We start from the raw sequence: 25,709 nt of genomic DNA, 5'->3' as shown, positions 1-25,709 counted from the left end.
ATATGCTGAGTCTACTTGGCAGTTCTGAGGCAGTTCCTCAGGTCGCTGCCGTTTAACTGCATCGTCGTGGTTCGGATGGCTGGTGGGGGCCGTCCCCCAAAGTGCTGGTGAGGGGAAGTTGCTGCAAGCAGTGCCAGCTGCAGAACTGGGAATCAGCAACAACTGATGGTTCTCGATGCCCGATGTCTTTCCAGTGTCTCTGCCCTGCACGGCATCCATTTACAGGTGCCTGATCTAAGCCTGTTCTGGAACCAGGTACGGGATGTGTGGTAGGACCTCCGTAGGACTTTTGGGCGGCTCTTCAGTAAGCACAGGCCAAATCCCACATGTGGCTGTGTGCTGAGGCGCTGTGCCTCGCTCACCTCGCTGGTTTTTGAGCAACACCCGCGCTTGGGCCAATGATCGGGCTACGAAGATAGCATTCTGATTGGTGGACATCTTTCATGATGCGGAGTCAGTTCACACTGTCTCAGCCGCAGCTACGGAACCTGGTTATTGTTCAGATCTCTCCCGTCTCAACGGTGGGTGTCTGAGAATTCACCGTTGGCAATCCCGTCTGTCTCATCAGTAATATTCAGTATTCAACTGCAATCACAATCTAGCAGAAGGTCAAAGAACTCGACCGCTCCTAGCACTCGACTATCTGCCTCACAATCTCGCCAGCTGACGGCGAACAAAGGGAGGCCCTTTATCTCCGCTACGCCGCATCAGGAGTTCTTGTTCCTGGCCCACGTAGGACAATAGCACCACAAGCGCCAAACACCGAGCGGCACATGCCATTGACTTCGTCCCAACTCCAGAATACACATACACTATGCGTTGTTTTTTGGTTGGTAACGGCGTCGATGCCACCTCGTCAACGGATCGTTCTGTGAAGTTGGTCTTCATAATTCAATTCGCAAGTGCGAGTTTATGTCTTGATATGACTCGGTACCGGTGTTTTGTCTATGGTCTTCTCCTATCAGAAAGCTGAAAACTCTTCGGCCAGTTCCGTTGATGACTGCTTTTGAGCCGGAGATGACGGTTCCTCTGGCAGAATCACGCCTCTCGGAGGGCCCAGCGGCACAGCTCTAATCAACCAGTCAAACGACAAGTCTTCTATCAACCTTCTACGGGTCTTGGCACCGGCAGCAACTCCTCCCCACAACGTGGATGAGGTTGCAATAAAGTGTTCGTTGCGACCCAGTGGTGCATTACCACCTTTGACAAGCAGCGGGATGAAAGCCTGCCGGCTGGGGAGGGGTGCCCTCTCATGTGTTGCTACTGGACTTCACCTCATCTCGGATTTACAGAGCTTCGCGTTATACTGCTGACAGCATGGAAGTGCTCGACGAAGATATTCAGATCTCCAAGTGTAGGAGTCGGCGGAAATGACCTGTGCAAGGCGAGAGTCGAGTGGCACTGTGGAAAAACTTCCCTTTGCAGCTAACCCCATGGTCACAGCACGTTGGTGGCGTTCCGTCATTGGTGTAAACACCAGGTTCATCACGATAGAAGGGCCCCTTGCCTGCATAACAAACAACGCTAGGATTCAATGAACCAGCGCCGCTACGGCGATGTTTAATTACAGGTAGTTGGGCCACCACACAACTAGCTATTGCCCGTGACCGTCTAGTCACAGTAGAGACGTACATAGAGATGATATGCCCATATACTGCCAGGCTTCATGCCGGCAGTCTGTTAATCCATGCCTGATCACCGTTGCACTCTTCCAAAGAAACTTTCTCAAGGGTGAAGTCTATATATTGCAATCGTGATCATGATGGACATCTACCGCCCCTCAACCCGAGACAGTCAACGCGCGTTTCTACAATCTCAACAGCAACAGCCGCGTTATTCGCACGATCGAAGGGTTTCGCAGGCTACCTCAGGGGCCACCACTGCGGTACAAAGTCAGCTATCGCTAACATCGCCGCTTTACTCGGATGAGAAGTCGGTAGTCGAACCACCGCTCCCAGATCCGCTTCGTGTACAGGGTTCCGTCAATGTTCCTGGAACATATCCCTTGGCTACCGTGAACGCGGCTCAGAGAAATGGAGCACAACCGGGAGGGTTCAACTGGCCGTCTGATGGAGATCTTGATCCTCTCCCCCGATATCCAGGTACACCAGCTGCCGCTCCTTCAACACTGGCTGTTCCGCCTATCGAACGAGAAAAGAAACCTCGAGCGCCTGGGACGATCTGTGGGGTGAGAAAAGGACCGCTTCTGTTGTTATCAGCAGTAGCAGGCCTGGTTCTGCTGGCCATAGCTGTCGGCGTAGGAGTTGGGGTGGGACTGTCGAAGAAACCAAGCGATGATGAAATCGCAGCTAGGTAAGGCTATCGCCTCTACACTCTCCCAGTTGACCACCAGACTAATTCAATCTCCCAGTTTATCCTCCCCCAAATCAAGCACAACCGACCACCCCCTCCCCAACAACCTCCAAACAACAATCTTCCTGACCGCCACCTACACACCAACTCCCACATCCACTGCCACTGGTACCCCCTCGGCAACACCGACCGGCTTAGGCTGCCCCCAAAGTCAAGGACAGCATTACACCTCGAACAACAACAAGAATTTTATTACCCTTTGCGGGGTGGATTACTCTGACGATGGGGAAGCAAAGAATATTTCTAATGCGAAGGTGAAGAGCTTGAGGGATTGCTTGGAGTTGTGCTCGAAAAAGAAGGAGTGTACGGGGGCGGGGTGGGGGGTTATGGAAGGGGATAAGGTCGGGGAACATACCTGCTGGATGAAGAACGGGTTGAATAGCAGCCATGAGGCGAGGGGGGATTGGGCGTTTGGGGTATTATTGGGGGAGTAGAGATGCGGTTGGTGGCAGGAAGGGGAGGAGGGATGGTACAAGGGGGGTGTATGATACGTGAGATGAGATACCCTTTTCTTTGTTATTGTATTGATTGCTTAAGGGAGGGTGTTGCACTCCTATATCGAAGAGGCTGATATGACTTAAGGATTCTGTTTCTCTTGCTTGTTGTCCATTAGGTAACAATAGGGACGTATGTATCCACCTGTGGTTCGAGTCCAGCGGCCGCTATCTAAGCCGGCTTGGTGTGTGTTCTGTCCTTCATTGTTGAGAAGGGATTGGGCCCGGTGCTTTTCGGAGTCATTGTTGATCTACATGACATACACCTTACTTATATTGGTGTGCTGGCCTCACCGTAACTCCGTACACTTAAATGACGAAACAGTGTGGTAGTTGAATGGCCATCCAAAAACAGGGAGCTCCCTAGGCAGGGTTGAGGTCATGAGGTTGATGGTTTTCTATCAAGAGCTGCTCTGGCTACAAGTATAGCTTGAACAGCCACTTGCGTAAATGAGCCGCAATTGATCCATAGTAGACCTTGTCACTTAACATTAAATTACCACTGACATCATCCCAGAGTATAACGTTGTTTACAAAGCCATTTCATAACCACAGAAAACCATTGTCGGGAGTGTTGTATTCCAAGAGAGAGGGCGGTGTTCAAGGTAGAAATTTCAGCCGTGTTCCTCTTATCCGAGGAAAATGCACATGGTCAACAAGAATAGTGAGGCTCGTGTGAAAGGCCCGCACAGGATTGGTTTCCAGGACGTTGGGCGTTGATGGAAACCTCTTGGGTTCTTAAGTGCGGTCCAAGTGAAGGTGGTCAGTCTGCTGGTCGCATAGTCTTGAATGTTAGCCAATCATCGGTCCCGAAAGCCGTGTAAGTCGGCTGGGGAGGATGCCTCAATCATCGTGGAGAAACGTGGGGTGTAACCGGGTTTTTCCCATCTTGTATTCCCGGTTCAACACGGCGTTCGATATTGGCTGCCCAATCGAGGTGTCTGTTTTGGTGACCTTCATCGAACTACCGAGATGTGGAATGTGGTTGTGGGAGGTTGATGACCAAGATTCCGGGGTTAAAGGTCGCGCAATTCCTTCAGTTTCCACGGGTCTCTATCGCTAGTTGAGACCACGATAGCTTCATTTTCTTGCTGAGTATAAACAATACTTTCTGCTATCGAATCTTTGCTGTTTGCCCCCTCCTGACCTTACATTTCTTGGCGTTGTACTTGGGCCGTGATTGTGTGTTTCTTGTTTGCAGGACCTGCAGCTATTTCAGTGCGCATGTGCCAGCTCGATCAGACCGCCGAAACATTCAAAACCCACATATACGTACTGTTTCCCTAGAGTTGCCCCCTCCCTCTTTTTCTTTTCAGTTTCCCAACCCAAAGGACGAGATGTCGTCTTTGGTGAGCTATTTCTAGCCGTCCTGTCTCGATACCTCAATACGACTCTGCCGCCGTACCCGACTGGCACTCACTACGGAACAAGCGACCCCTATCGAACGCCGAGAGCCCGGCCGAGAATCAGGAGGATCTGATGCCTATCGCGACTTCCGTTTCACGAATGCGGCGTGCTTGAAGATTCCGAGTGGCTGGTTCGAATTGGCCAATTGGCACAACAGCAAATAATATCGGACGTACCCTCGGGAGCAAGAACGAACGACACTCGGACTTAACAGACTTGAGGAAGGAGTGCTAAACGACTAGTACCTGTCTATTAACACGGATACCCTAGAATTGGGGAGCCGAATTAGCACCGTCTATTTGGCCGATTCCAGGAAGACCCCAAGGGACCTCGCTTCGCTGCGCAATTTCTAGAGCTGCAGCACCCAGCGGAAACCACAACCTCAAAGTCCGCCCATGACTTCATCGGGTGATTCTGTCGCCCAGATACGGCCCGTTTCCTAGCCAAGAACCCCCGCGAGGTCTCCGCCTGGAGCCCCGGCTGGCCTATCAGGACCCAACCCAACAGAAGCAGCCCACCCGGCTGCCCCTCAGACGTCCGTCGAAGAATTTCTTGGCACTGAACGTCGAGCCGCCAAAACGTCGTCCCCAAAGTCACAAGGCGCCTTTTGGCGCGCCTTTAACAGGAGACCACCAGCTGCTACCAAACATAAATCTAATTCGCGCAGGTCCAGGTCGTCATCATTGTCTGCTTCGTCTGGTCTGCTCCATCTGTGCTCCGTGGTCTTTCTAGTGCTGGTCTTTGTAAGTCGGTCCCATATAGGCTCAAAGAGAGCTCTTTTATGTCACGCAGCACCTACCCCGCCGTGTCCGCCCCCAGTGCCCCGCATCAGCATCCATCATCACTCTCCATCATACCCCCCAGCTTCCATGTGCCAACAGCCCCTACAGCCCCCTTCGATTCCTCCAACGCGCACCACCTATTCTTATACCTAACCCCAACCTCCAACTAACCATTGGCGCAGGCCCTCCAGTTCTTTCTCCGTGACGCAAAGCTATTTTATTCTGATATCTTCAACAACGCCCACCCCCTCTTCAGAACTGCGCACTCGCCCCCCGCCGGGAACCACCACCAAACCCTTCCAACGTGCGGCAACCCCATCTCCGTCCCCTTTCCAACTCAAGCTCCAGTTTCAAGTCCTCTCAAGATGACCCTCGAAGCCCAAAGCGCGGCCATTGCCGCCCAATTCGACTACACAGATGATCAGGTGAATAACGCAGTCAATGAGTTCCGTCGCCAAATGAGTGAGTTGACTAGGTAGCTCGATCCCCTGATAGCTTTGTCCTAACCCACTATGTCACACAGCGGAGGGTCTGGAGAAGGACGGAACCAGTCTGAGTCAAATTCCCACATACGTGACGGGCGTGCCCAATGGCACTGAGAAGGTTAGTGCACAGTTTGGTGAACATGGGCCGCACCTTGTGCTTGTTGCTGATATCTGCTCCAGGGTTTGTACATGGCTGTCGACCTTGGCGGAACCAACTTTCGTGTTTGCTCCATCCAGCTCAACGGCGACACCACATTCAACCTGACCTTCACCAAGGTCGCCATCCCCAGAAAGCTCATGGTTGCCAAGACGGCGCAAGAGTTGTTCGCTTTCCTCGCCAAGCAGATCGAACTGTTCCTCCAGAAGCACCACGAGGACCACTTCGAGCAGCATGTTCGCCGACGGATGACCATGAGCTCCCCAGACGGCTACAAGGACGAGCACGTTTTCCGGTTGGGCTTCACTTTCAGCTTCCCAGTACAGCAAGTAGGAATCAACAAGGGCACTCTCATAAGATGGACGAAGGGCTTTGACATTCCTGATGCTGTTGGCAAGGACGTGTGCGCGCTCCTCCAGGACGAGATCGACAAGCTCCACCTCCCCGTCAAGGTGGCTGCTCTTGTCAACGACACAGTCGGTACCCTCATGGCCCGCTCTTACTCTTCTCCAGGCAAGACCGGCACCGTGCTGGGTGCCATCTTCGGCACCGGCACCAACGGCGCGTACGTTGAGAAGCTTTCCAACCTGAAGAAGCCCCTCTCCGGCGAGTATGACAAGACCACCGGAGAAATGGTTATCAACACCGAGTGGGGCTCGTTCGACAACCAGCTCAGTGTTCTTCCCAACACCGCGTGGGACGTTGCCCTTGATAAGGCGAGCCCCAACCCCGGTATCCAGATGTACGAGAAGCGTGTGTCGGGCATGTTCTTGGGTGAGATTCTGCGTCTGGTTATTATCGATCTCCTGAAGGACCCCAAGGTCTCTTTCTTCAAGGACGAGAACTCTAGCTCCAACGACTGGAAGTCAACCACCAATATTGCCTCGGACTCGAGCATCTACACCCAGTGGGGTCTCGACACGGCCATCATGTCGGTCGCCGCGGCTGACAACACCCCCGAGCTCTCGACGCTCCGCGGCGAGCTCGAAAAGCAGTTGGGCATCTACTCTGCTGGCCTGGATGATGCCCAGGCTTTCAAGGCTATTGCCAACGCCATTGGCCGCCGCTCCGCGCGCCTTTCCGCTGTCGCCATTGCCGCCATTGTCCTGCAGACAGGCAAGCTCACGCATCCCGCCAACGCCGACGAGCCCATCGACATCGGTGTTGACGGCAGCTTGGTCGAGCATTACCCCTACTTCAGGGATATGATCTACGAGGCTCTGCGCGCTATTGACGGCATTGGTGAGGAGGGCGCCAAACGCATCCGCATTGGCATCGCGAAGGATGGGTCCGGTGTCGGTGCTGCCTTGATCGCCCTTGTCGCTGCCGGGATGGAGAAGAGGTTGACCACGGCCGATTACCTCGGCGAGCTGCGCTCCAACGCCAAAAGTAATAACCTTACTGTTGTGCCAGAGGATGACGCTGCTCAGGACTAGAGGTCGAAAAAGCAGTCAGGCTTCTCACAAACCACGAGCTCGCCCGAGAAACGCTCGAAACGGTCAAGTCGATCGGGTTGGCGGTCGGGCTCAGTATCTCGCTCCTCGAAAAAGGAGGGAGAGCAATGCTGTATTGTCATGTAAGAGTGATATGGCGCAGGTTAGGATACCACGGCCAGGAGGGACAGGGCCATTGCTAGTTGGGGGATTGGGGTCATTCGAACGGGCTGGCTGGGCTGGCGTCTGTCAACACGACACACAAAAGGGATGATGACGAACGAATATATGAACATTCGAAGCTGCAACAACGTTGTTTCCTGCTAGCCCAAAGTGTATAGTTGTGTCTGGGGTTTCATGTAACTTTTTTTCTCTTCTTGTTCTTCTTCTCAGGCCTTTGAAAATGGGTTTGGTTGAGGGTTTGACACGTTACAAACAATGGTAGTATGGTTAGTATGGATGGTAGGGTGGGAAAGGGAAGGGATGGGTTTGGTTTGACAACAAGCACACACAACACACATACATACGCACGCCCCTCGAAAAGTAAGGCTTTCTTGTTTTTCTCTTTTTTGTTTTTGTTAAATAGTAGTTTTTTTATCGTGGCTTGCTTTGCTTGGGGGGACTATCGAAGTTCGTTAGCGTCGTCATTGTGAGGAACCTGGTGACGAATCCAAAGTTCCTCTATTCATAATTGATTATTGACCGAAGCTATGCGGTGTCTTTCCAGTTTTTCCTTTGGAATCCACTTGTGAAACGAGAAAAATACGGCCCTCGCATGTCCTCTTGCTGCTTCAGAGAGCCGTCTGCGTTTTTTTAACATGGCTGAGAGGTGAAGAGAAAACATTACATTTTTCTATCTTTCGTTAAACACCATATTTAAAAACCCGATTGTTGGCCCCCGCCGCCCAGTCTCCCGCTCTATCTAAGAAACAAAAAAAAAAAAAAAAAAAAAAAACAAGCTTGCTGTATTAAGTCCACGTGTCTTTTCATGTGTTGCTGTTTCCCTGCTCTATATCATCCTGTGTCTCGTGTATGCACCCACACCCGTATATATAATAAAACCAACGTCTGTCCCTCATTCCAACCCAATCACCAGGAGACTTCTATTAAAAACCTGCTCTGACGAACAAAGCAACCCCCATATTTCACTGCCCAAACGCCGCCGAAGGGTAAGCCCTCTCCTTCTTCTTTCCAATCCTAGAGCTGCTCCTCGAACTAGTCGTGGAAGACCCAGCGCCGCCGCTCCCACTTCTCGGAGGGGGGACAAGCCCGCCGCCGGCCACCATTTCCGCGGGAAGGTCGTTCCATTCCGTTTCTGGCCTTCTATTCTGAAACGACAAGGACGTGGTGGACGAAGCAGGCGAGACAATGGGCGATTTCTTCGGGGGCCCAGGGGCGGCGCTGCTCGTGGAGAGTAAAGACCCCGTTGGTGGTGGCAAGTTGACTGCTGCTGTCAAGACGCCAGGTGTTGTTTGTGGCTGTGGTGAACGGATTGTAGTCGGTTGGGGAAGAGGGGCAGTTCCAGGACCGATGTGACGTGATACTATCCAGGCTGTGTCGGGTCGTAGTTTGAAGTAGTACCCCTTGACCGGACCGGAACTGTCCCGTTCAAACCCGCGGGCTTGGTACCACTTTAATCCTTCGTCGTTTTCGGTCCAGACGTGAGCGTAGATTGTTCTCGCGTCGATGGTCGTTCCCGCTGCTGGGAGGAGGGTGGCGGAGGCGATGATGTGGTCTAGGGCTGCGGCGGCCAGGCCGAGGGAGCGGTACGGGGAGAGGAGGGCGAGGGACTGTATGTAGATTGCGTGGTAGGGAGTGTTGAGGGAGAGGGAAGGGGAGGGTTTGAGGTTACTCCCCAGGGGGGGTGGGGGGTTGGCTAAGGGTTGGCCGTTGGCGTCGAGGAAGAAGTTTGGTTCGAGACGGCAGACTAGACCGCCGATGAGCTTGGGGGTGTCGGAGGGGGTGTCTTGCCAGAGGATGGCGCGGGAAAAGAGGCCCGAGACGAGGGGGTCGAGGACTTTGGAGTAGAAGGAGTCTGGGTAGGCTACGGGGAGGAGGAGGGCGTTGATTCGGCGGAGAGCGGGGATGTGGTGCTCTTCGAGGGGGACGATGGTCGCGCCGGAGGGGATGGAGGGCGGCGAAGGGAGGACGGCGATGGTTGGGGGAAGGGTTATTGGGATAGGGCCGGTCGTTTGGGCGGAAACGGGTGAGGGATATCTTGGTGATTCAGTTATTGGAGGTAGCGGCGGCGCTGGGGGAGGAGGAGCCGCCGCTGGTGTTGACTTGGTCGTGTCATTGTTCGTGGTGTTCTGGGTGCCGTCTTGGAGTTTGTCTTGAGGCGGGGCACCCGATGATGGAGGGGCAGCGTAGGCTGGTTGAGGTTTGGGCTGGAAGAATGAGCGGATGGATGACTGCTGTGGGTGCGACATGATGTGTGGTTGTATGGGTTGCTTCAGTGTCATAAGCTAGACATGTTCTTCTGTGGCTGTGGTGATGGTATTAGTAGAGGTGGAAGTTTACGCTTGTCAACAAACAACCGGAATGTTCTTTGCGATTGATGAAGACCCCTGACGAGCACCCCCTATAACTTCAAACGGGTTCATGGAAAACGCTCAAACCCTGTTTGATTGGTCCCCGCGAACTGACGTTCCCCGCCTGCGTGCGCTTTGCTGCATCGAGGCAACGGGGACGAATCGCAATCGATGATGGAATTTGATATTGGAAGATCCCCCGTTTTCTGCCAGGTCGAGTGTAATATTCCATATATACATGCAGCCTCAGCCTCATCGCGCATTTATTACTAGGAACTAGACGAGATCGAATTGTACTCCACGTCGAATCAGTTCAAGTCCGAGACACGACAGCAAGCCAGGAGCACAGAGATCCCTAACCCCGGCCTATCGCAAAGCTGCAGCGGTCCCAGCTCACAGGGATCATTCCGCCCGCGCCTGCTGTTAGCTCCCGCTAAACCTTGGTACCTCAACCCCCTACAGCGAAAATAGGTGACGGCTGAGACAGCTTTTTTCCCTCTTCATATCATCGATAACTTTTTTGCCTGCTCGTCAAACCATCCGCGACACCAGCCCTCCGCTTCAAGAGAGCTGTATTCTGCAGACGAATCTTTTGCCCACCTACCGTTTACAAGGCCTGCATCAGATTTGTGATGCAGAACAGCCGAGCTATGTACTAGCGGAGGAGAAGGCTGACTTTTTTCTGCATCTCCCAAGTCGCGGGAAGGCGACCCAAAAAATTGGTAGCCGGTTCAATTAGCAAGGTTGGCCTGAATGGTGTCGGTTGGCGTTGCAAGACAACCCCAAAACCATCCCACACGACGACCTTTCAGCCTTCTTCTGTTCGCCGTTCAATTTGCTGGACGGCAACCAATACAGAGTATGTCATCAGGAACGGGAGACACCGGCCTTGCCGGCATCGTCATCGCTCCCGAGGATGCGACTTCAATGGACAAGCTTGTAAGTTTGGCTGCCGGTCGCGTTGCGCCCCCTCGCTTGGGCCTGTCTGCCTCGTGCTGCCCACCTTTGCACGCTTGCTAACAGGATCGTTCTTGTTTCTCTTTGCTACAGGCGCACTCAGTGCTCGACGACATTCTTTACGATCTTGTTCATGATTTGTTGATCAGGGTCCACCGGGACGAGAAGTCGGCTCGCGCCAACACAGCCGCCATCAAGGTTGAGAAGCTCGCACTCGGTGCCATAGATGGCTCAACACCAGACCAAAGACCCGACGTCGAGATTGAGACAGACGCGGCAATCTACAAAGATGGAAGAGTGACACTCAAGGGCAACCCCCTCAAAACAACCAAGGAGATCCTCTGCCCAAGATGCAATCTCCCAAAACTATTACACCCAACAGACGGGAAAGGTGCGAAGAAGCCAGACCCCGGTGTCATCTACTGCAAGAGACACCCATACATAGAGAAGCCGGGTTTCGATATCTACGGCCAGACCTGGGTCGCTCCAGGGCCAGGTCGAGGCAAAAAGAAGAAGGATATGGAAAAGAAAGACCTCAACGATCCAAACTCGCCAGTCCCAGGCACAGAAGGCAGCGCCAAGGACCGGCCACCCAACGTGCTCAGTTTCCCCAGCGCGACTTGTAGCAAGTGCAAGCGCTGTATCCTGGTGACGCGTCTCAACAATCATATGGGGTCGTGTATCGGCAACAGTGGGCGAAATGCGAGTAGGGCAGCAGCCCAAAAGATCAGCAACAGCAATGGCGGCAGCCAAAACAATGACAACACGCCACCAGGCAGCCAGAAGGGCACACCACTTCCCGGCAGTCGTGCTGCTAGTCCCAAGAAGCGGGATATGGACGATCCTGATGACGATGCCGAGGAATCAGATGCTTCCAAACCCAAGAAGAAGATCAAACTGGCCACCACTTCTCTCAACAAGAAGGTCACTCTGAAGGCGGCAAATACCACCAAGAAGGAAAAAGCCAAGGCCAGCTCCATGCTCAACGTTGAGCAGAAAGTGGATGATGAAGATGGAAAGAACTCAACAGTGCAGGTTGCCCCCAAGAAGACCAACCCAAAGGGCCCGTCGCCGGTGAAGAACAAGATCAAAGTGGCAAAGCCTACTCAGCCGTCGCCCGCTGGAAAGGCGAAGGTCAAAGTTAGAGAACGCGACCTAGAGAGTGAGTCTTCTGGCACGCTGTCCTCGCCCCCACGCTGACCGATTAGCATCGGTCTCGCCTTGACGGCAACGACGGACGAGCGACAACGGTTGCTTCTCGGTCAAAAGTACTTTTATTCTGCTTCTACACAACTGCATTGGTTAAGGGGTTATGGTGGTTTTTGCATTGCTCACAGGCGTTTTCTGCATTTCAATGGACACCCAGCATCCGCAAGGATAGTATTGCGAAAGAAAAGGGACAGCGGTTGCGCCACGGCGCTTCTATAAGATGGCAAATGGCAACAGTCGAGGACAGTGGAAGAAGAGAGGATAGCAAGATATGGCTGGACAGCAGCCGGCTGGACGGGCACATGTTGTATAAACGAAGTGAATAGAACTGTCTATTCTTGCCTCTCACATGACGTACATTAAGTTTCAATATAAATCAGAGTCCATTCGTCCTTCTGAAGTAAAGGAGTGAGTATGATTTTTTTACAGTGTGCATACAGTGGGTGTCTGTAGATCCGGCAGCGCTTTCAGGGCATTGCTACAGTGCGATTACTGTGGGGTTCAACCACAAAGCTTCAGTCGCATCCAGTTTGGGTTCATCAGTCTCATTCATCTTTCTCACTGTTTACAAAACCACTTGATATTGGCAACAACCTCGGCCAAATTACAGTTTTCGGTTTATTGATTCAACAAGGGCTCTTTTTTTCCACATTACGAAAAGCCATTGGCCCTCATTCACTCACCAAACAAACTCACCGCACCTTTCACAAACAAAACAAACCACCGCCCACAAGCAAAGATGGCGCCTACAAACGTCGTCCTCGAGACCACCATGGTACTCCTCGTCACCTTTTTTCCTACGAAGTAATTAATAGAACTGACGTCAAAGAGCAGGGCAACATAGTCTTTGAGCTGTACAACGACCACGCCCCCAAGACGTGCACCAACTTTTCCACCCTGGCCCAGCGGGGGTACTACAACGGGACGATATTCCACCGCATCATCAAGGATTTCATGATTCAGGGGGGTGACCCGACGGGCACAGGGAGAGGCGGGGCGAGCATTTACGGGGAGAAGTTTGAGGATGAGCTTAGGGGGGATTTGAAGCGTGAGTTATACAAGGTATTCGTCGCTTGAGAGGGCGGCGATGCTAATGCGAGAAAATAGACACCGGGGCTGGCATCCTCAGTATGGCCAACGCGGGCCCAAACACCAACGGGAGTCAGTTTTTCATCACGTTGGCTCCGACGCCGTGGCTGGATGGGAAGCATACTATTTTTGGGAGGGTGAAGAAGGGGATCAGGGTTGTGCAGAGGATGGGGTTGGTGCCGGTTGATAAGGGGGATCGGCCGGTGGAGGAGGTCAAGATTGTGAAGGCTTATGTTGCGGAGGAGGGGGCTGAGGATGAGTAAGTGGATGTGAGATCTTGAGGCATGGTATAGCATGAGCTTCCTGGAAAACTACTTCACCGATCCTTAAACTTCGCATTCGGATTGTCTTAGTTGCTTCACAATTGGCTTGATTCTCGGCGTTACGTGAAAAAAAGGGGGTTGAAAGCCTGCAGCTGGTGCCCAATCCCAGACAAGACTCACACTGATCAACTCAGAGCCAGGCAGAACAGAGATCTTCTCGGGGGGTGAAATATCACTCACGATCCGAACAACGGTCCCGGTGGGAGATCTGACGATCATGGGCATATCTGCGCCATCTAACATGAGGATAACATCACCTTCCAACAACATAGCCTTCTCCCTTGATCGTGACCGAGTCCCTGTTATCCCGAGCATCGATAACTACCGGGTGTGTCAGCATCAGAATGGAACGTGTGAGTTGTTGGGCTAGATGCGACCAGGAAATGTTATAGTCTGGCAGCAGGGCGCCAGAGTCGTCTGAGTACATGCCGAGCAGAGCATATACCTTATCACGGCGGTCCGTTGCTTCGCGGTGGCGATACCTGTCGATAAGATCACTCAGGGGGCGGCCGAGACTGAGAGAAACCCGTGAGCCGTCGTCCTCTGCATGTCGAGGTTTTCGGTCTGCATTCTTCATCAAAACAATAGTGGGTTCGATTGGGGTACGCAAGAACTGCATCTCCGGATCGTGCTTGGCTTGCCATGTCCGCATAACGCTGCCGATGCCTGAGCAGAACGCCTGGCCGCTGAGGTTGTTACTGCCGCACCTGATAACAATGCGGCGAGTGGCGAGTGGCCGCTACTTCCTGAACTACCCAGATGCGCTTGAACCAAGGACGGTTGAGGAGCTTCCTGATATCCTGCTTGTCCAGAGACCCAATCTCATGGGTGTCAATGAACTCGTCAGTTCGGCTCGGAGCTGCCTGACGGGGTATAAATGGAAGCCGCCCGTGACGGCGCATTTTCGGGAAGTGTTTCGGTTTCAATATACCTTCCTTTCATTCTTTCTCATCATCTGGCAATGTGGCAAGCGATCGGATCGTTCTCATAGCTCTGCCACTCGCCTCTGTTGCGGGGGTAGTGTGAGCGTTGTTTGGCCGAGAAAAAAATGGAAAAGGACGAATTGGCCGTCAGACAGCGAAGAACGACGAATATTGAACAAGCCGGGGATCGAAAAACTCTCACAGATCAATGTATCTTACGGTCCTAGGGCTCCTCTAGGAGTTATGCTATGGAGGCCGAGTGCTATGTTAGGGAGTCGAGAGCTATGCTAGGGAGCCCGAGTGCCATGCCAGGGAGGCTTTGACAATGCCCCCACCACCACCCTCTCGCAGACAAACACCTCCCCACACCTCTTCACCGTCCCATTCGGCTCCTCCCCCCTCCTAACCCTCTTCGGCGGGGTCTCATACATCCCCTGACTTCTTCTTCCCTTCCCAAACCATCACTTTTATCACCAGTAGTCGGCATTTCACCACCATAACCAACAACAGGAGGACCATCCCCCTCCCGCAACTTATCAACTTCATGATCAGTTCCCCTGCCGCTCTCAACATTTTCCTTCCTTCTCAGTGGCAGTGGTAACCGTGGCCGGGTTTTTTTTTAGCAGAGTTAAGCAGCGTGTCTCTCTTCGACGGGGACATGCTGGATGAGAGGAGGTGAGGGAATAACCTGGCATGATGAGAGGCCGGGGAAGAGCGGGTGATTGGTGTCACGGGGGGAGAATGTGAAGGGGTGAGGAGGGAGAGCTCGTCGTCTTCCGAGTTGGAGAGGAGAGACAAGACGCCTGAGCGGCGTTTTCGCTTAGTAGCTGTGGCGGTGTTGGTGGTAGTGGTGGGGGAGGAGAGTGGTCTTGAGGATGGGGTTGGGGGTGGTTTGATGTTGGGGTTTTGGTTGGCTTGGTGGTGGGTGCTGTGGTTTTTGCTGTGGTTGACTAGGCTGATGAGGTCGGCGTTGGTTTGGCGGTTGGTGTTGGAGGACGGCCATGGCGTCTTTTTAATGTTGTTGCGAGAGACGAAGGTGTTTCGAGCTTGGGTTGTGCGCGTGTAATAGCTCTAAACGAGGTGGCCTCGATTGGTTTCTTAGCCACAGTCGGATAACTGCTTCAGGCAGTTCTGGCTTAGCCGTCGTTTGCTCCATTTCCTCAGCCAAAACTCCAACGTCTACTTGATTTGGAGTTGTCTTTGAAGGGGTATGGTCCGTGTCGCCCATTATAGTATCCTTAACCACCAGAGAAGCTTCCAGCGCTATATTCATTTCCCTATCTTCCTGCGCGGACTGTTTTGCTGGGAGCTTTTGGTAGAAGAAGATACCGTGATGGCATCGTCGGCAACGGAGGGCATGACCACGGCAAGGTCGGTGGCAGTGGGTGAGCGATCAAGGTCGGGCAGTGTGGGCTTTGTTTGACCGAGAATACAGCAGAAAACGACAAATTGGCCTTCAAACCGCGAAGAACGACGAATTGGCCTATATTGAACAAGCCGGGGATCGAAAAATCTCACGGATCAATGGATGTTACGGTCCCAGGGTGCCTCTGGGAGCCATGCTAGGGAGGCCGAGAGCTATGGTAGGGAGGCCGAATGCCATGCCAGGGAGATTTTGACGATGCCCTCACCACCATGACCCCATTATCACCAACCTATTGTCCCACTGAGCCAATGGGACGAGCCAAAAGGTCAGCTCGGATTGGCTCGGGGAAAAATAAGGCCGTCTCGACTCGGCTCGCTCGCTCGTCTCACTATATGAGACGAGACGTGGCTCATCTCACTGCCCACCCTGCTTGGTTTTGGGTCTTCGCGGATTCTTCTTTATCCCTGTATCAGGAGGTAGTTTCGGTACCAAAAACTTCGTCTTGATTGGCGTTTCTGTCGTCTCCTTGCTACTCCTCTTCGTAGATACTCCCAGCAAGATATCATCCTCATTATCTCCCTGATCCTCTCTCGGCGGTAAGCGACATCCTCTTTCTTTTAACCGTAGGTGTAGCCATCATCGCCCCAGATCGGTACATATACGATGGCAGCAGCGCGGAAACCTGCCACGTTGGATCGCTAGTCTGTAGGTTCATCGACAGTTCGTAACCCATCGGTCATCCACTAAACCCACCCACTTGCCCCTGAAACATCATATTCGACAACCCTGGCGATCCTCCCCCCATCACTCCGGACCAACCTCCAAGCCCATTAAACCCCCTTCTCATCGCTAGCGGTGGTGGTTCCAATGCCATCATCTGCGGCAGCATCACATCCTGTCCCAGCCGACTCAACCCCATCTCCCCCACCTCTTGCCCGAGAAGCCCAAGACAAGTAATATGCATGCTTGAAATACACACAATATAACCTGATGAATTGCAAGTACTAGTTTCAACAAGATTAGATGTTCTTTAACAGAGCCATCGACATACTTGATGGAAGTCTGACCGCAACTCTATCCAGCATGCACGGGCACACATCATGACCAGTTTGGTGTACAGGTCTTTACGGCTGCCGATAAAAAGTCGATCGCATATCTTGAGGGCCGGGGGGATTCCGAAATAAAAGATTTCCCCGTAAGTAGGAAATACGTACCGATGGCAGGGTCGTCTTGTGACATTGACGCTGCCCTCCAGTTGCTATTTTGCCCGAAGACAATATTCTGAAGCCACGAAAACAGGAAATTGAATAAGCTAGTTACCCACTTTTGGATGTTTGTCGCTTGGAAAGGTATGTATTAAAGTCAGTTATGTTTTGGATAATACTAAACATAACAGGGAGCACTCGATAAATCCGGCTGCTTCAGTTTCAGATATACTGGCGCTCGAGGCAGATATGCCATTCCCGAACGCGATATTGATCTTTGAAGAGTTTGAGGAGCAGACTTGAGAAATATTTATGGCACAAATCTACCTCCAACATAGAATAGGTCATGTTCTCTTGGAGTTTACTGCACTTTCCAGGAGAGACACCCGCCCGAACCTGTCAGAAATGGCGACACAAGCAGATCCCTTGAGGCACACTACTCAGCAGTTTCAGGGCCCACACCTTCTTCACAAGTTGCATACTGGAAAAGCCAGCTTATGCTTTACCGACCATTCATCAGGAGGAACTTGGACCTAGGGCAGGAACCGTTTGCCAGCCCCCAGTCTTGACCGAAAAATCGTCCTGTGCGATGTTGCGGGCTGCAGCAAGGATCAGGGCGACACAGTGCTCGGTCGTGCTGATGGAGCCTACAGACCCTGCATGAGCCCTGTCAACAGCACCAGCAACAGGAATGCCCCGCTCTTTAAAGGCTTCCAGGTCCAGCCCCTAGTTTCGGTTGCCTGTGGTTAGGAGGAGCTTGAGGTTGGGGAGGCGGGAGATCAGCTCCTTCGGAAAGGGGGTACGTTCCCTCATGGTAGCTTGCAAGTGTGAGTTTTTGGGTTCCTCGAAAGCATGGAGGAAACGTTTTACGTACAGATCACCGTAAAAGGCTCGAGTCTGGCGACAACCTTGTCCTTGACATCTTGGATGGTATCAGGGTGATCATATGGAGACAGTGTATCTATGAAGAAAGACACCTCGTACGTTGAGGGGTCAAGCTTCTGGTACTTGGGCTCAGAGATGCCCTGGTAGTCGTCGAGGACGGCGATCTTAATGGGGCCTGACGACATGGTGAGATTCGATATAGGTCTGATGTTTGCAGAACACGCACGAAGCCTACGAGATGCCGAGCTTAAATTTATCATCAACACGATCAAGGGTCATCCAGGATTCCGTTTCCCGGATTACCAATTCACTTATCTCAAAAACAAACGAAGCTCCGATCGCCGGACCGTTGACGATGCCGTCATTCCCGGCCCCGCTGATGTGTCGCTAACTACCCCGCAGCGTCCCAACCTGTCGGTACCACGGTACCTGGAGGCGGATGGAGACGCTATTCACAAATAGTGGAGCCTCCAGGCCATTTTGACAAGGATAAGGGGCGAGAGAATGACTTCAGGAGAGGGGTACTTTGACTCTTTGGATGAACCCTTGGGAGTTTGTTTACTTGCTGACTGTTTACTTCTATCTGAAGTCTTATCAATCTGTCAGTCTGGCAAGATTTAGATTTAGTCAATGATATCGTTTCAACCAACTCCACACCTCGCAGCATGTATCACCGCAGCATTCGAGTGTTGATGTGTTGTAGCTCTATGGTCTATTGTTGGATGTTAGTTTATATTGTGGGCCAACAGTCTTTATCATGTGGTGTTGCTCACAGCGAGATCTTACACTGTTCCGACAACAGAGATTACGCTGACTGGAGCTGTTGAGGAGGCAGGACAACCCCGTGATAGCGCCATTTCCTGAAACCAAATTGAGATGGGCTCTCGTCTGATCAAAAGTTCGATAAGCAGATCCACCTGATCTAGGTACCTACACAACGAGATAGGAAGGCAGTACCCACAGAGTCGTCATATCGACCAGAGAACCGCCATGCTGCCCGTTGTACATTCCGCTGTATACTTAAATAATTCTGTTCAGAATCTCTCTTCTCTATCAGATTTCCCCTTTTTTATCTTCAACAACCCAAAAGCCACGCTGGTTGGTCTCGTCCGCTACCACCAATGTCTGCAGCCACGCAACCACCAAAGTCCGCCTGTGGGCCTCGACAACTGCAATATTTCACCAGTCTACAGCCTAAGAAAGAAAGACTATATCAAGGTCGGCTGGCTCACGATGGGCAGCGAGATCAATAAGAAGTATCCTGATAACACGGTGATTAGCCTGTTGTTCGTCGAATCTCTTGAGCCAGTTGGGTGGCTTTGGTTGCATTACAGACGAGGAGGGCGGCTCCATTAAGAAATGCCTTCACAAAGATGACGACGCCTTTGCGACCGCGATGATTGCCGCAAGAGGTATCAGATGTCGTACAATTTTTTCGAGCGACAACAAGCAAGGTAATAGGCGCCACCTACCTGTATACAGCTTCCTTTCGTTGATGCCTTACTTGTAAGGCTTTAAGAAAAAAAGCTAAGAGACTTTCCATTTTGGTCTCCAAAGCTTCCTTTTGTTGATGCCTTACTTGTAAAGTTTCAAGAAAAGAAGCTAGGAAACTTCCCGTCTCACATACACATGGTCGTCGTCCTTATCATCGTCGTCAGCATCATCGCGAAACTTGGTAACAAGTTCGCTCCACACGGCAGACAACAACTCTCGCACTTCCTCCTCGCCAGGTAGGTCGCTAGCCAGCCAAAACTCATCCGCGGCGTAGCCGAAGCTTATCAAAATAATAGAAGGAAAACCGTGTGTTGAAAATTATTTCAATCTCTCACATGGGCCTGAAGACCGTATTTTCTTTCATCCTCTTTTTCTACCAGCTAAATTCGGCCATTCGAGCTATTTCGACAGAACTCCTTGGGGGATACTGATAATCATCAAAATTGGGCCCAAGTTCACTGGGCAAGGAGCCGTTCCTCCAGCTTCGCCCACCAATCACGCCAATCAACAATCTTCCTTCCGAGTCGAGCTTCTTCGGCAGCAAAGACCATGGCATGGCTCATAAAGGCCTCCTTCAAGGTGCAGCCAACACATTTCGCTTGCGCCTGCTCCACGCTGAGTTTGCCGTTGATGACAGCCTCGACAGCCTGTGAGAAACTGTTCATCAGACCACCGTCACCACCGCCATGACCGCCACCGGCCTTTGGAGGGGTGAAGACTTTCACGGCCTCCGGGTCCCGGAACTTGTCAAATGTGTAGACTCGAATCTCGTTGCTGTCGTACTGTATCTCTCCGCGAGTGCCCGAGATTTTGCCCCGCCGCTTGGACTGGGCTTCCGTAAAAGCGGCCATGTGGAAGACTGCGGTCTTGGGTCCGCGGTCGGGAAATTCCTGGCCGCTGACGGCGCGAGAGTCGTCATCCCAGGTTAGAGTGACAATTTGATCGTCAAGGACGTCATTGTCGGACTCCCAGACGCAACGGCCATACCACTGCTTGGACTCGATGGTGGCTCTTGGTGTAGAGGCGTCGTAGTCTGCAGAAAGAACCTCTGTCAAGACGGCACGCTCATGATCGGTCCCCAACGTAGCTGTGATATCTTCTATGTCTGGGACGACGACGCATATCGGCCAGTCTCGCTCTCCCTTGTCGTAGAGCTTCTCGACGTACAGCTTCTTGGCACTCCAATCGCAGTTCCGTTCGTGAGGGCACGAGAAGCAATTGGTGGCACTTTCGGCTGCCGCTGGTTTTCGATGCTTGGTGAAGAGTGACAGGTTGCCAACTGAGGAAACCAGGCTGGGCATGTGCGCCGGTTCGCCAAAGTCCGTCCTGTAGCAGAGTAGCCACAATATGAAGTCGATGTCATGACAAGACTTGCAAAGGAGCGATGGAGCCGCAACGGACTCCTTTCGCCAGTTGCCTCGCACATAAGAGTGTGAGAAGTGGAACCAACCAACTGGCTCTGTGTGCTCGACCGATATGATCTCCCGATCGCCCTGTCCTCTAACAGGAGCCTCCTCAAAAGCATGTTGTGAGGGCTGTATCGCAGGACATGGCCGGTTGAGAAGATCCTTTCTGGACTGTTGGCTCCGAGGCTAACGTATATGTCCTGACAGTCCTGGAGAGATGTTGAAATCGGCTTCTCGCATAAGACGTGCAATTTCAACGGCCCAAACGCCTGCAGGATCTCTTTGTGCGTGTGGTCCTGGGTGCACACAATGATGCCGTCAATCCCAGCATATACCTTCTTACCGGCAGCTTCGGCCTCCCTTCGGTTCGTCTCGTAGTCGAGAAAATGCTGCCACGACTCGAAAGCCTGGTCTTCCCGCGGTGGCCCATCCTCCCAGACATATTTCTTGCCAAACGAAATCCGTGTCGACCGGACTGGCTCTGCAACCGCAGCAATGATGGCTGACAATCTCTCTCGTCGCACGGCAGACGCATAGGCGGTTCCACGCCGACCGGCGCCAATGACGAGGAACCGAGGCTTGCGATGGACAGCAGAGCTTCGCTCCGAAGCTGTCAACTTCTCCGCATTGGTGTCCTCTGGCCCGTCCATGTCGACTGTTCAGCAGATTGTACTGGAGACTCTAGAGTTAATGTGATGACTGTAGTAGTAGCAGCAGTAGTAGTAGTAGTAGTAGTAGTAGTAGTAGTAGTAGTAGTAGTAGTAGTAGTAGTAGTAGTAGTAGTAGTAGTAGTAGTAGTAGTAGTAGTAGTAGTAGTAGTAGTAGTAGTAGTAGTAGTAGTAGTAGTAGTAGTAGTAGTAGTAGTAGTAGTAGTAGTAGTAGTAGTAGTAGTAGTAGTAGTAGTAGTAGTAGTAGTAGTAGTAGTAGTAGTAGTAGTAGTAGTAGTAGTAGTAGTAGTAGTAGTAGGAGGAGGAGGAGGAGGAGGAGGAGGAGGAGGAGGAGGAGTAGTAGTAGTAGCAGTAGTAGTGGTATCCTTCTCTATTGTGCGACGAGGCCGCTTCCTCAGCCGAATCAGCAACAAAGCACAACCTGGATTGGGTACCTCGCTTATACATGTCTCAAGCTGGAAGCTCACCCTCGCGATCCCGGTTTAGTTGAGAAGTCGGGTAGAGTGGATCCTAGAGCACCTGCCGGTCGATCCGTCTCCTCCTAGAGCGAAACAAAAGAGAGCCGAAGGGCTTGATCATATCCGTCCATAAAAACGCCGTTGTTACGCCCCAAGTGTAATACTCCCGTACAGGAACCACTGGGTGGTACCCGAGGTGCTGGGACACCTCGGCCAATCATTGGGCCAGGGATGGAAAGACCCATAAGCCCCCATACGACCAATCAGGAGGTGCTCAGTCTGATCAGTGGCCAAGACCACTGAGCACACTGAGCACATCGATCATGAAAGGTTGCTCAGTCTGCTCAGCTGCCAAGACCACTGAGCACACTGAGCAAGGTACAAAGATACTTCAGAAACATATGTAGATAGCTTCACATAAATAGGGGGGAGTGCCCAGCGCTCCCCATGTCGAGGAATCTGATTCCTCATGCAAGCAATCAAGTTCATTTGTCTACAATCTACTCTCAGTAGCTCTTTGTTAGAACGACCTGTTGTTGACAGTGAACCTCATGTCTGAGACGCTTGTCACAACCTTCGATCATCTTGTCATATTCACCTCCGGCGTACTGCCTTGCAGTCTGTATCCACTCCCGGTGCAGGTTGTAACACGAAAGTGATAAAATATCGTTATACCTTAACTTTCGCGGATTTAATTATTATAAGGATTATTAACTATACTACTTAAATGTTTATAGGGATTAAGTCTCGTTCTACTCTTTATTAAGTATTATATATAATTATAGAGATTACGAATTATATTTCTAAATATTACGGATTATATATATATTATAAATATAATTTATAAAAGTGTGACGAACCCTTATCCAGAACCTCTGAAAGGGGTACTGGTTGAAGGCACTTCTGAATAATCCTGGTTCGGTGCAGCTAAACAGTGCACAACAAGATGTCTCAATGTAAACACAAGATCCCGTGAATACAAGCTTGAATTGCATACTGCGGAACTGTCTATCAACACCAGCCAGTTCCTCCGTATATATAGACCTCAATCCTTCAGGTACCTCCGTACCTGGCTTACCACGGCTCACTGGTGAGCGGTGGTGATCCACTCTGGCTCACCATGCTCACCACTGCCAAGAGGTGAGCGCCCCACTGTCCTGCAGCCCCGCCGTTATATCTTACTTGATTGGTCCCCACGGCCTGCTGCAGTCTCCACTCTGCCTTGCTATATGGTTGGTCTGTGACAGAACTACGTCGGTAGCTTAAGGGCCCTACTAAGCGCGACAACGTCCAGCGTCCAGATCAACCATCGTGGGAGTAGCGCAGGTCGTAAGAGCAGCGCAGGTCGTGGGAACAGCGCAGGTCGTGGGAAGGGGCGCAGGGATGACGAGCAGGTGTGAGCGGGAAAGTAAAGTATTAATCAGAGCGCGTAAGGACGACGATAGGTAGGAGCAGGGAAAATAAGTATTACTAGGTAAGTAAGAGCCAAAAATACCGCACTGCCCTCTGTCGAGCCTAAAATATACCGGCCATGATGGGAGGCCGCGGCGTGAGATCAAGAGGGGTAAAGCCAACAAGACGGTACTGTCCGTTGCGATTGCTGAAAATGGTGGTGTTGAGCCTTTTGTGGAAACCAAAAACGTTTGGGCGTTGACTGAGCGGAAAAGTGAGGCAAAAGTCATCCCGGAAGATAACATTGCACTCAACTGCTTATCTAGGGGAGAGCGAACGGCATCCCGAGTTTTCAGTTGGTTATGGTCGTATGTGGAAGTTATTGCTTGAGTTAAGGTATATGATGAGAGTCCCTGGGGGACCGTCGCTCAGGAGAAAGTATCGTGGTGTTGATCTCGCAGGGAAACACACCACTCACAGGACAGGACGGGTGAGATGATGAACAATATCATTAGTGGCAACCATGTCCCAATGACAGACTACCCAAAAAAAAAAAAAACGTTAACCCAATGCCAATACCCTTTTCGCCTGTTTTGCTTGCTTTTGTCCCTTTCACTCCCCCCCCCCCTCTCCCTCCCAGAAAAAAGAACAGTTTCAATCTTCCCATATCGCCCTTGCTATTTACATAGCCCCAAGCACGCCCATAACGCCCACACAGGCCGCACCAACCAGCACCGGAGCAGCAGTCATAACAGCCGCCGCACCAGCAGAAGAAGTCGACGTCCTGGTGGTAGTCGCCGTCCCAGTTCCAGTGACAGGACCGGCGTTGTCCTGACGGGTCGGAGCAGCACCGGCAGTGGAAGAGAAGCTCTCGCACTTGGCTAGGCCCGCGCTCTCGGCCGAGATCAAGTCCGACATTGGGCAGGCGTCGAGAAGGCAAGGGCCGGCCGAGGCGGCGATGGAAACCTGAGTGGGCCCACACTGGCAGGCGACGTCCGATGCGGCGCAGCCTGCAGCGCTAATAGCGCTTATAAGGCATGATGTCTAGTGGGAGGTTAGATGGGGGATGGAACTGAGGGGGAGGGAGGAGGAAGTACAGCGCAGGCGGGCTGCCCTTCGAGGTTCTGAGCCACGGCGAGGGTGGTGAAGAGAGTGGCGGCGATGGCGAGGAACTTCATATTGATGGTGTGGCTGAGATTGAGTGGTGATATATACACAGCTGTGTTATGGTTGCTAAACCCAAAACTTGATCACAGATGGTGTATCTTCTGAAACAAAATCCCACGAGAGAGAGAACGAGAGGGAGGGATGGGCCAGAAGAAGAGCAGAAGAGAAAGAAACCCCTTCCCACTGAAAACAGCGCGAATACCTACCCCAGCCCTTTTATTCATCCCCCCTCTTCAATACACCTCGTCACTCGTACCATCCCCATCTTGGAAAAAGGCAACACTCACACAAAGGAGTACATCCCCCTTGCAAACAGTATACGCCAGCAAGAGGCGAAACAAGAACACTAGTTCCCGTCATCCCCCCATCCACCCCATACCCCCAACAACAACCCAATCCAACTCGATGATTCGCCGAAGCTATTCACCGGGAAGGGAACAAAGCTAAGCTATGAAAGAACCAACCCTCCCTCGGTACTTCCAAGCACTTCCCTCTTGTAGCTCCTCAAGCACAACAAAGAAAAAACAGGCAAGCTTGTATCATGCCAAGCTATCCAACTCGAGGGAACTTTACCACAGCACATCGTAAGACCTGATCGTTCTTTGACGCATGACGTGGATGACCCTCCATGGATGTGATATTTCCCGTAACTCGGGTAGGACACAGATTGACGAACAGTCCGCAGTCACCATACATGATTCCCACCTCCCACCTCAACAGAACCATCGTCATTGCGTGCGCCTCCTGTGCCGTTGTTCATAGTGGGGGCCCCGTATCTGCGTGCATGACAGCCGCATCCGGATCACGAACCACCGACTACCAAGCTGTCAGTCAATCGCATCGCTGCACCTACCCGCTTGTCCCCCCTGCCCGTGGCACCCCATTGCTTATGACATCCCATCAATAGCGCTGTGTGTGTTTGTGGCCCATGAAATTTCGGTTCGCTTGATACCCCCAGAGTTATTCCCCAAACCAACTCCGTGCCTCAAAGGGGGGCTTGTCCACGCCGCAATATCCCGCCGCAAAGGATTCATGTCAAGTCCGTGATCCGACTAGCTGGGAAAAAGCATAGTCTTTTTGTTGGTAAGAAGCGAGAGTCGCTTGGCAGGTGAGAAGAAGACAAAGCTTCCAAAGCTTCGTCCAGCAACAAAAACAAACACAAAAGAATGCCAAGACCTGTAAAAGCATTTATTTAATGATAAAAAATAAGTAACATCTCCTCCGGGAAGGCTCGAACTTCCAACCTCCTGATTAACAGTCAGACGCGCTAGCCAATTGCGCCACAGAGGATTTGTTGTAGATTTTGTGACGATTCAGCCATTATGGTGCCGGTGATTACCGCAATTCTGCTGATATCACCCCTTACTCTGAAAACAAGTTCACTCGCAAAACGTCCACTTCATCCCCAATATCTAGCTATGCATAAACACACTTGTCCATTATGCTACTCCCATACACACTATGATAAATATGACCAAAGTATGTTCCACCCAACAGCTCCAGCT

At 51.9% G+C, this 25,709-nt stretch overlaps 8 protein-coding genes and 1 non-coding gene across 9 annotated transcripts; 4 read left to right on the top strand and 5 right to left on the bottom strand.

Annotated features, from left to right (window-relative positions):
* Nucleotides 1–542: 542 nt before the first annotated feature.
* On the top strand, nucleotides 543–2,807 carry QC762_115120 (uncharacterized protein; the record flags this gene model as incomplete). The annotated part of the gene is made up of 2 exons (XM_062885932.1): nucleotides 543–2,313; nucleotides 2,372–2,807. The coding sequence occupies exons 1-2, from the start codon at nucleotides 1,760–1,762 to the stop codon at nucleotides 2,805–2,807; spliced, it is 990 nt and encodes a 329-aa protein (XP_062748951.1). The 5' UTR covers nucleotides 543–1,759.
* Nucleotides 2,808–4,609: 1,802 nt separating this feature from the next.
* Nucleotides 4,610–7,902, top strand: GLK1 (glucokinase). Its single transcript, XM_062885931.1, has 3 exons — nucleotides 4,610–5,518; nucleotides 5,580–5,659; nucleotides 5,722–7,902. Exons 1-3 carry the CDS (start codon nucleotides 5,422–5,424, stop codon nucleotides 7,132–7,134), a joined length of 1,590 nt encoding a protein of 529 aa, XP_062748950.1. The 5' UTR covers nucleotides 4,610–5,421; the 3' UTR covers nucleotides 7,135–7,902.
* Nucleotides 7,903–8,276: 374 nt separating this feature from the next.
* On the bottom strand, nucleotides 8,277–9,593 carry QC762_115100 (uncharacterized protein; the record flags this gene model as incomplete). The annotated part of the gene is made up of 1 exon (XM_062885930.1): nucleotides 8,277–9,593. The coding sequence occupies one exon, from the start codon at nucleotides 9,591–9,593 to the stop codon at nucleotides 8,277–8,279; it is 1,317 nt and encodes a 438-aa protein (XP_062748949.1).
* A 267-nt stretch (nucleotides 9,594–9,860) lies between these two features.
* QC762_115090 (uncharacterized protein) lies at nucleotides 9,861–12,128 on the top strand. The gene is made up of 2 exons (XM_062885929.1): nucleotides 9,861–10,601; nucleotides 10,713–12,128. The coding sequence occupies exons 1-2, from the start codon at nucleotides 10,416–10,418 to the stop codon at nucleotides 11,817–11,819; spliced, it is 1,293 nt and encodes a 430-aa protein (XP_062748948.1). The 5' UTR covers nucleotides 9,861–10,415; the 3' UTR covers nucleotides 11,820–12,128.
* A 238-nt stretch (nucleotides 12,129–12,366) lies between these two features.
* Nucleotides 12,367–13,428, top strand: cyp1 (Peptidyl-prolyl cis-trans isomerase-like 1). The gene is made up of 3 exons (XM_062885928.1): nucleotides 12,367–12,603; nucleotides 12,663–12,876; nucleotides 12,936–13,428. The coding sequence occupies exons 1-3, from the start codon at nucleotides 12,568–12,570 to the stop codon at nucleotides 13,178–13,180; spliced, it is 495 nt and encodes a 164-aa protein (XP_062748947.1). The 5' UTR covers nucleotides 12,367–12,567; the 3' UTR covers nucleotides 13,181–13,428.
* Nucleotides 13,429–16,046: 2,618 nt separating this feature from the next.
* Nucleotides 16,047–17,907, bottom strand: QC762_0014220 (uncharacterized protein). Its single transcript, XM_062882982.1, has 3 exons — nucleotides 17,609–17,907; nucleotides 16,744–17,552; nucleotides 16,047–16,232 (listed from the first exon to the last, which is right to left on the bottom strand). Exons 1-2 carry the CDS (start codon nucleotides 17,877–17,879, stop codon nucleotides 17,461–17,463), a joined length of 363 nt encoding a protein of 120 aa, XP_062748946.1. The 5' UTR covers nucleotides 17,880–17,907; the 3' UTR covers nucleotides 16,047–16,232; nucleotides 16,744–17,460.
* A 2,305-nt stretch (nucleotides 17,908–20,212) lies between these two features.
* Nucleotides 20,213–21,169, bottom strand: QC762_0014210 (uncharacterized protein; the record flags this gene model as incomplete). The annotated part of the gene is made up of 1 exon (XM_062882981.1): nucleotides 20,213–21,169. The coding sequence occupies one exon, from the start codon at nucleotides 21,167–21,169 to the stop codon at nucleotides 20,213–20,215; it is 957 nt and encodes a 318-aa protein (XP_062748945.1).
* A 2,527-nt stretch (nucleotides 21,170–23,696) lies between these two features.
* QC762_115070 (uncharacterized protein) lies at nucleotides 23,697–25,375 on the bottom strand. The gene is made up of 2 exons (XM_062885927.1): nucleotides 24,135–25,375; nucleotides 23,697–24,081 (listed from the first exon to the last, which is right to left on the bottom strand). Exons 1-2 carry the CDS (start codon nucleotides 24,213–24,215, stop codon nucleotides 23,719–23,721), a joined length of 444 nt encoding a protein of 147 aa, XP_062748944.1. The 5' UTR covers nucleotides 24,216–25,375; the 3' UTR covers nucleotides 23,697–23,718.
* A 45-nt stretch (nucleotides 25,376–25,420) lies between these two features.
* QC762_0014190 lies at nucleotides 25,421–25,494 on the bottom strand. Its single transcript has one exon. It is a non-coding gene; the product is annotated as a tRNA-Asn (tRNA).
* Between the last annotated feature and the right edge of the window lie 215 nt (nucleotides 25,495–25,709).

Source organism: Podospora pseudocomata (genome assembly GCF_035222375.1).
Source record: "Podospora pseudocomata strain CBS 415.72m chromosome 1 map unlocalized CBS415.72m_1, whole genome shotgun sequence".
Taxonomy (NCBI): domain Eukaryota; kingdom Fungi; phylum Ascomycota; class Sordariomycetes; order Sordariales; family Podosporaceae; genus Podospora; species Podospora pseudocomata.
This window is presented reverse-complemented; position numbering and strand designations above follow the sequence as displayed.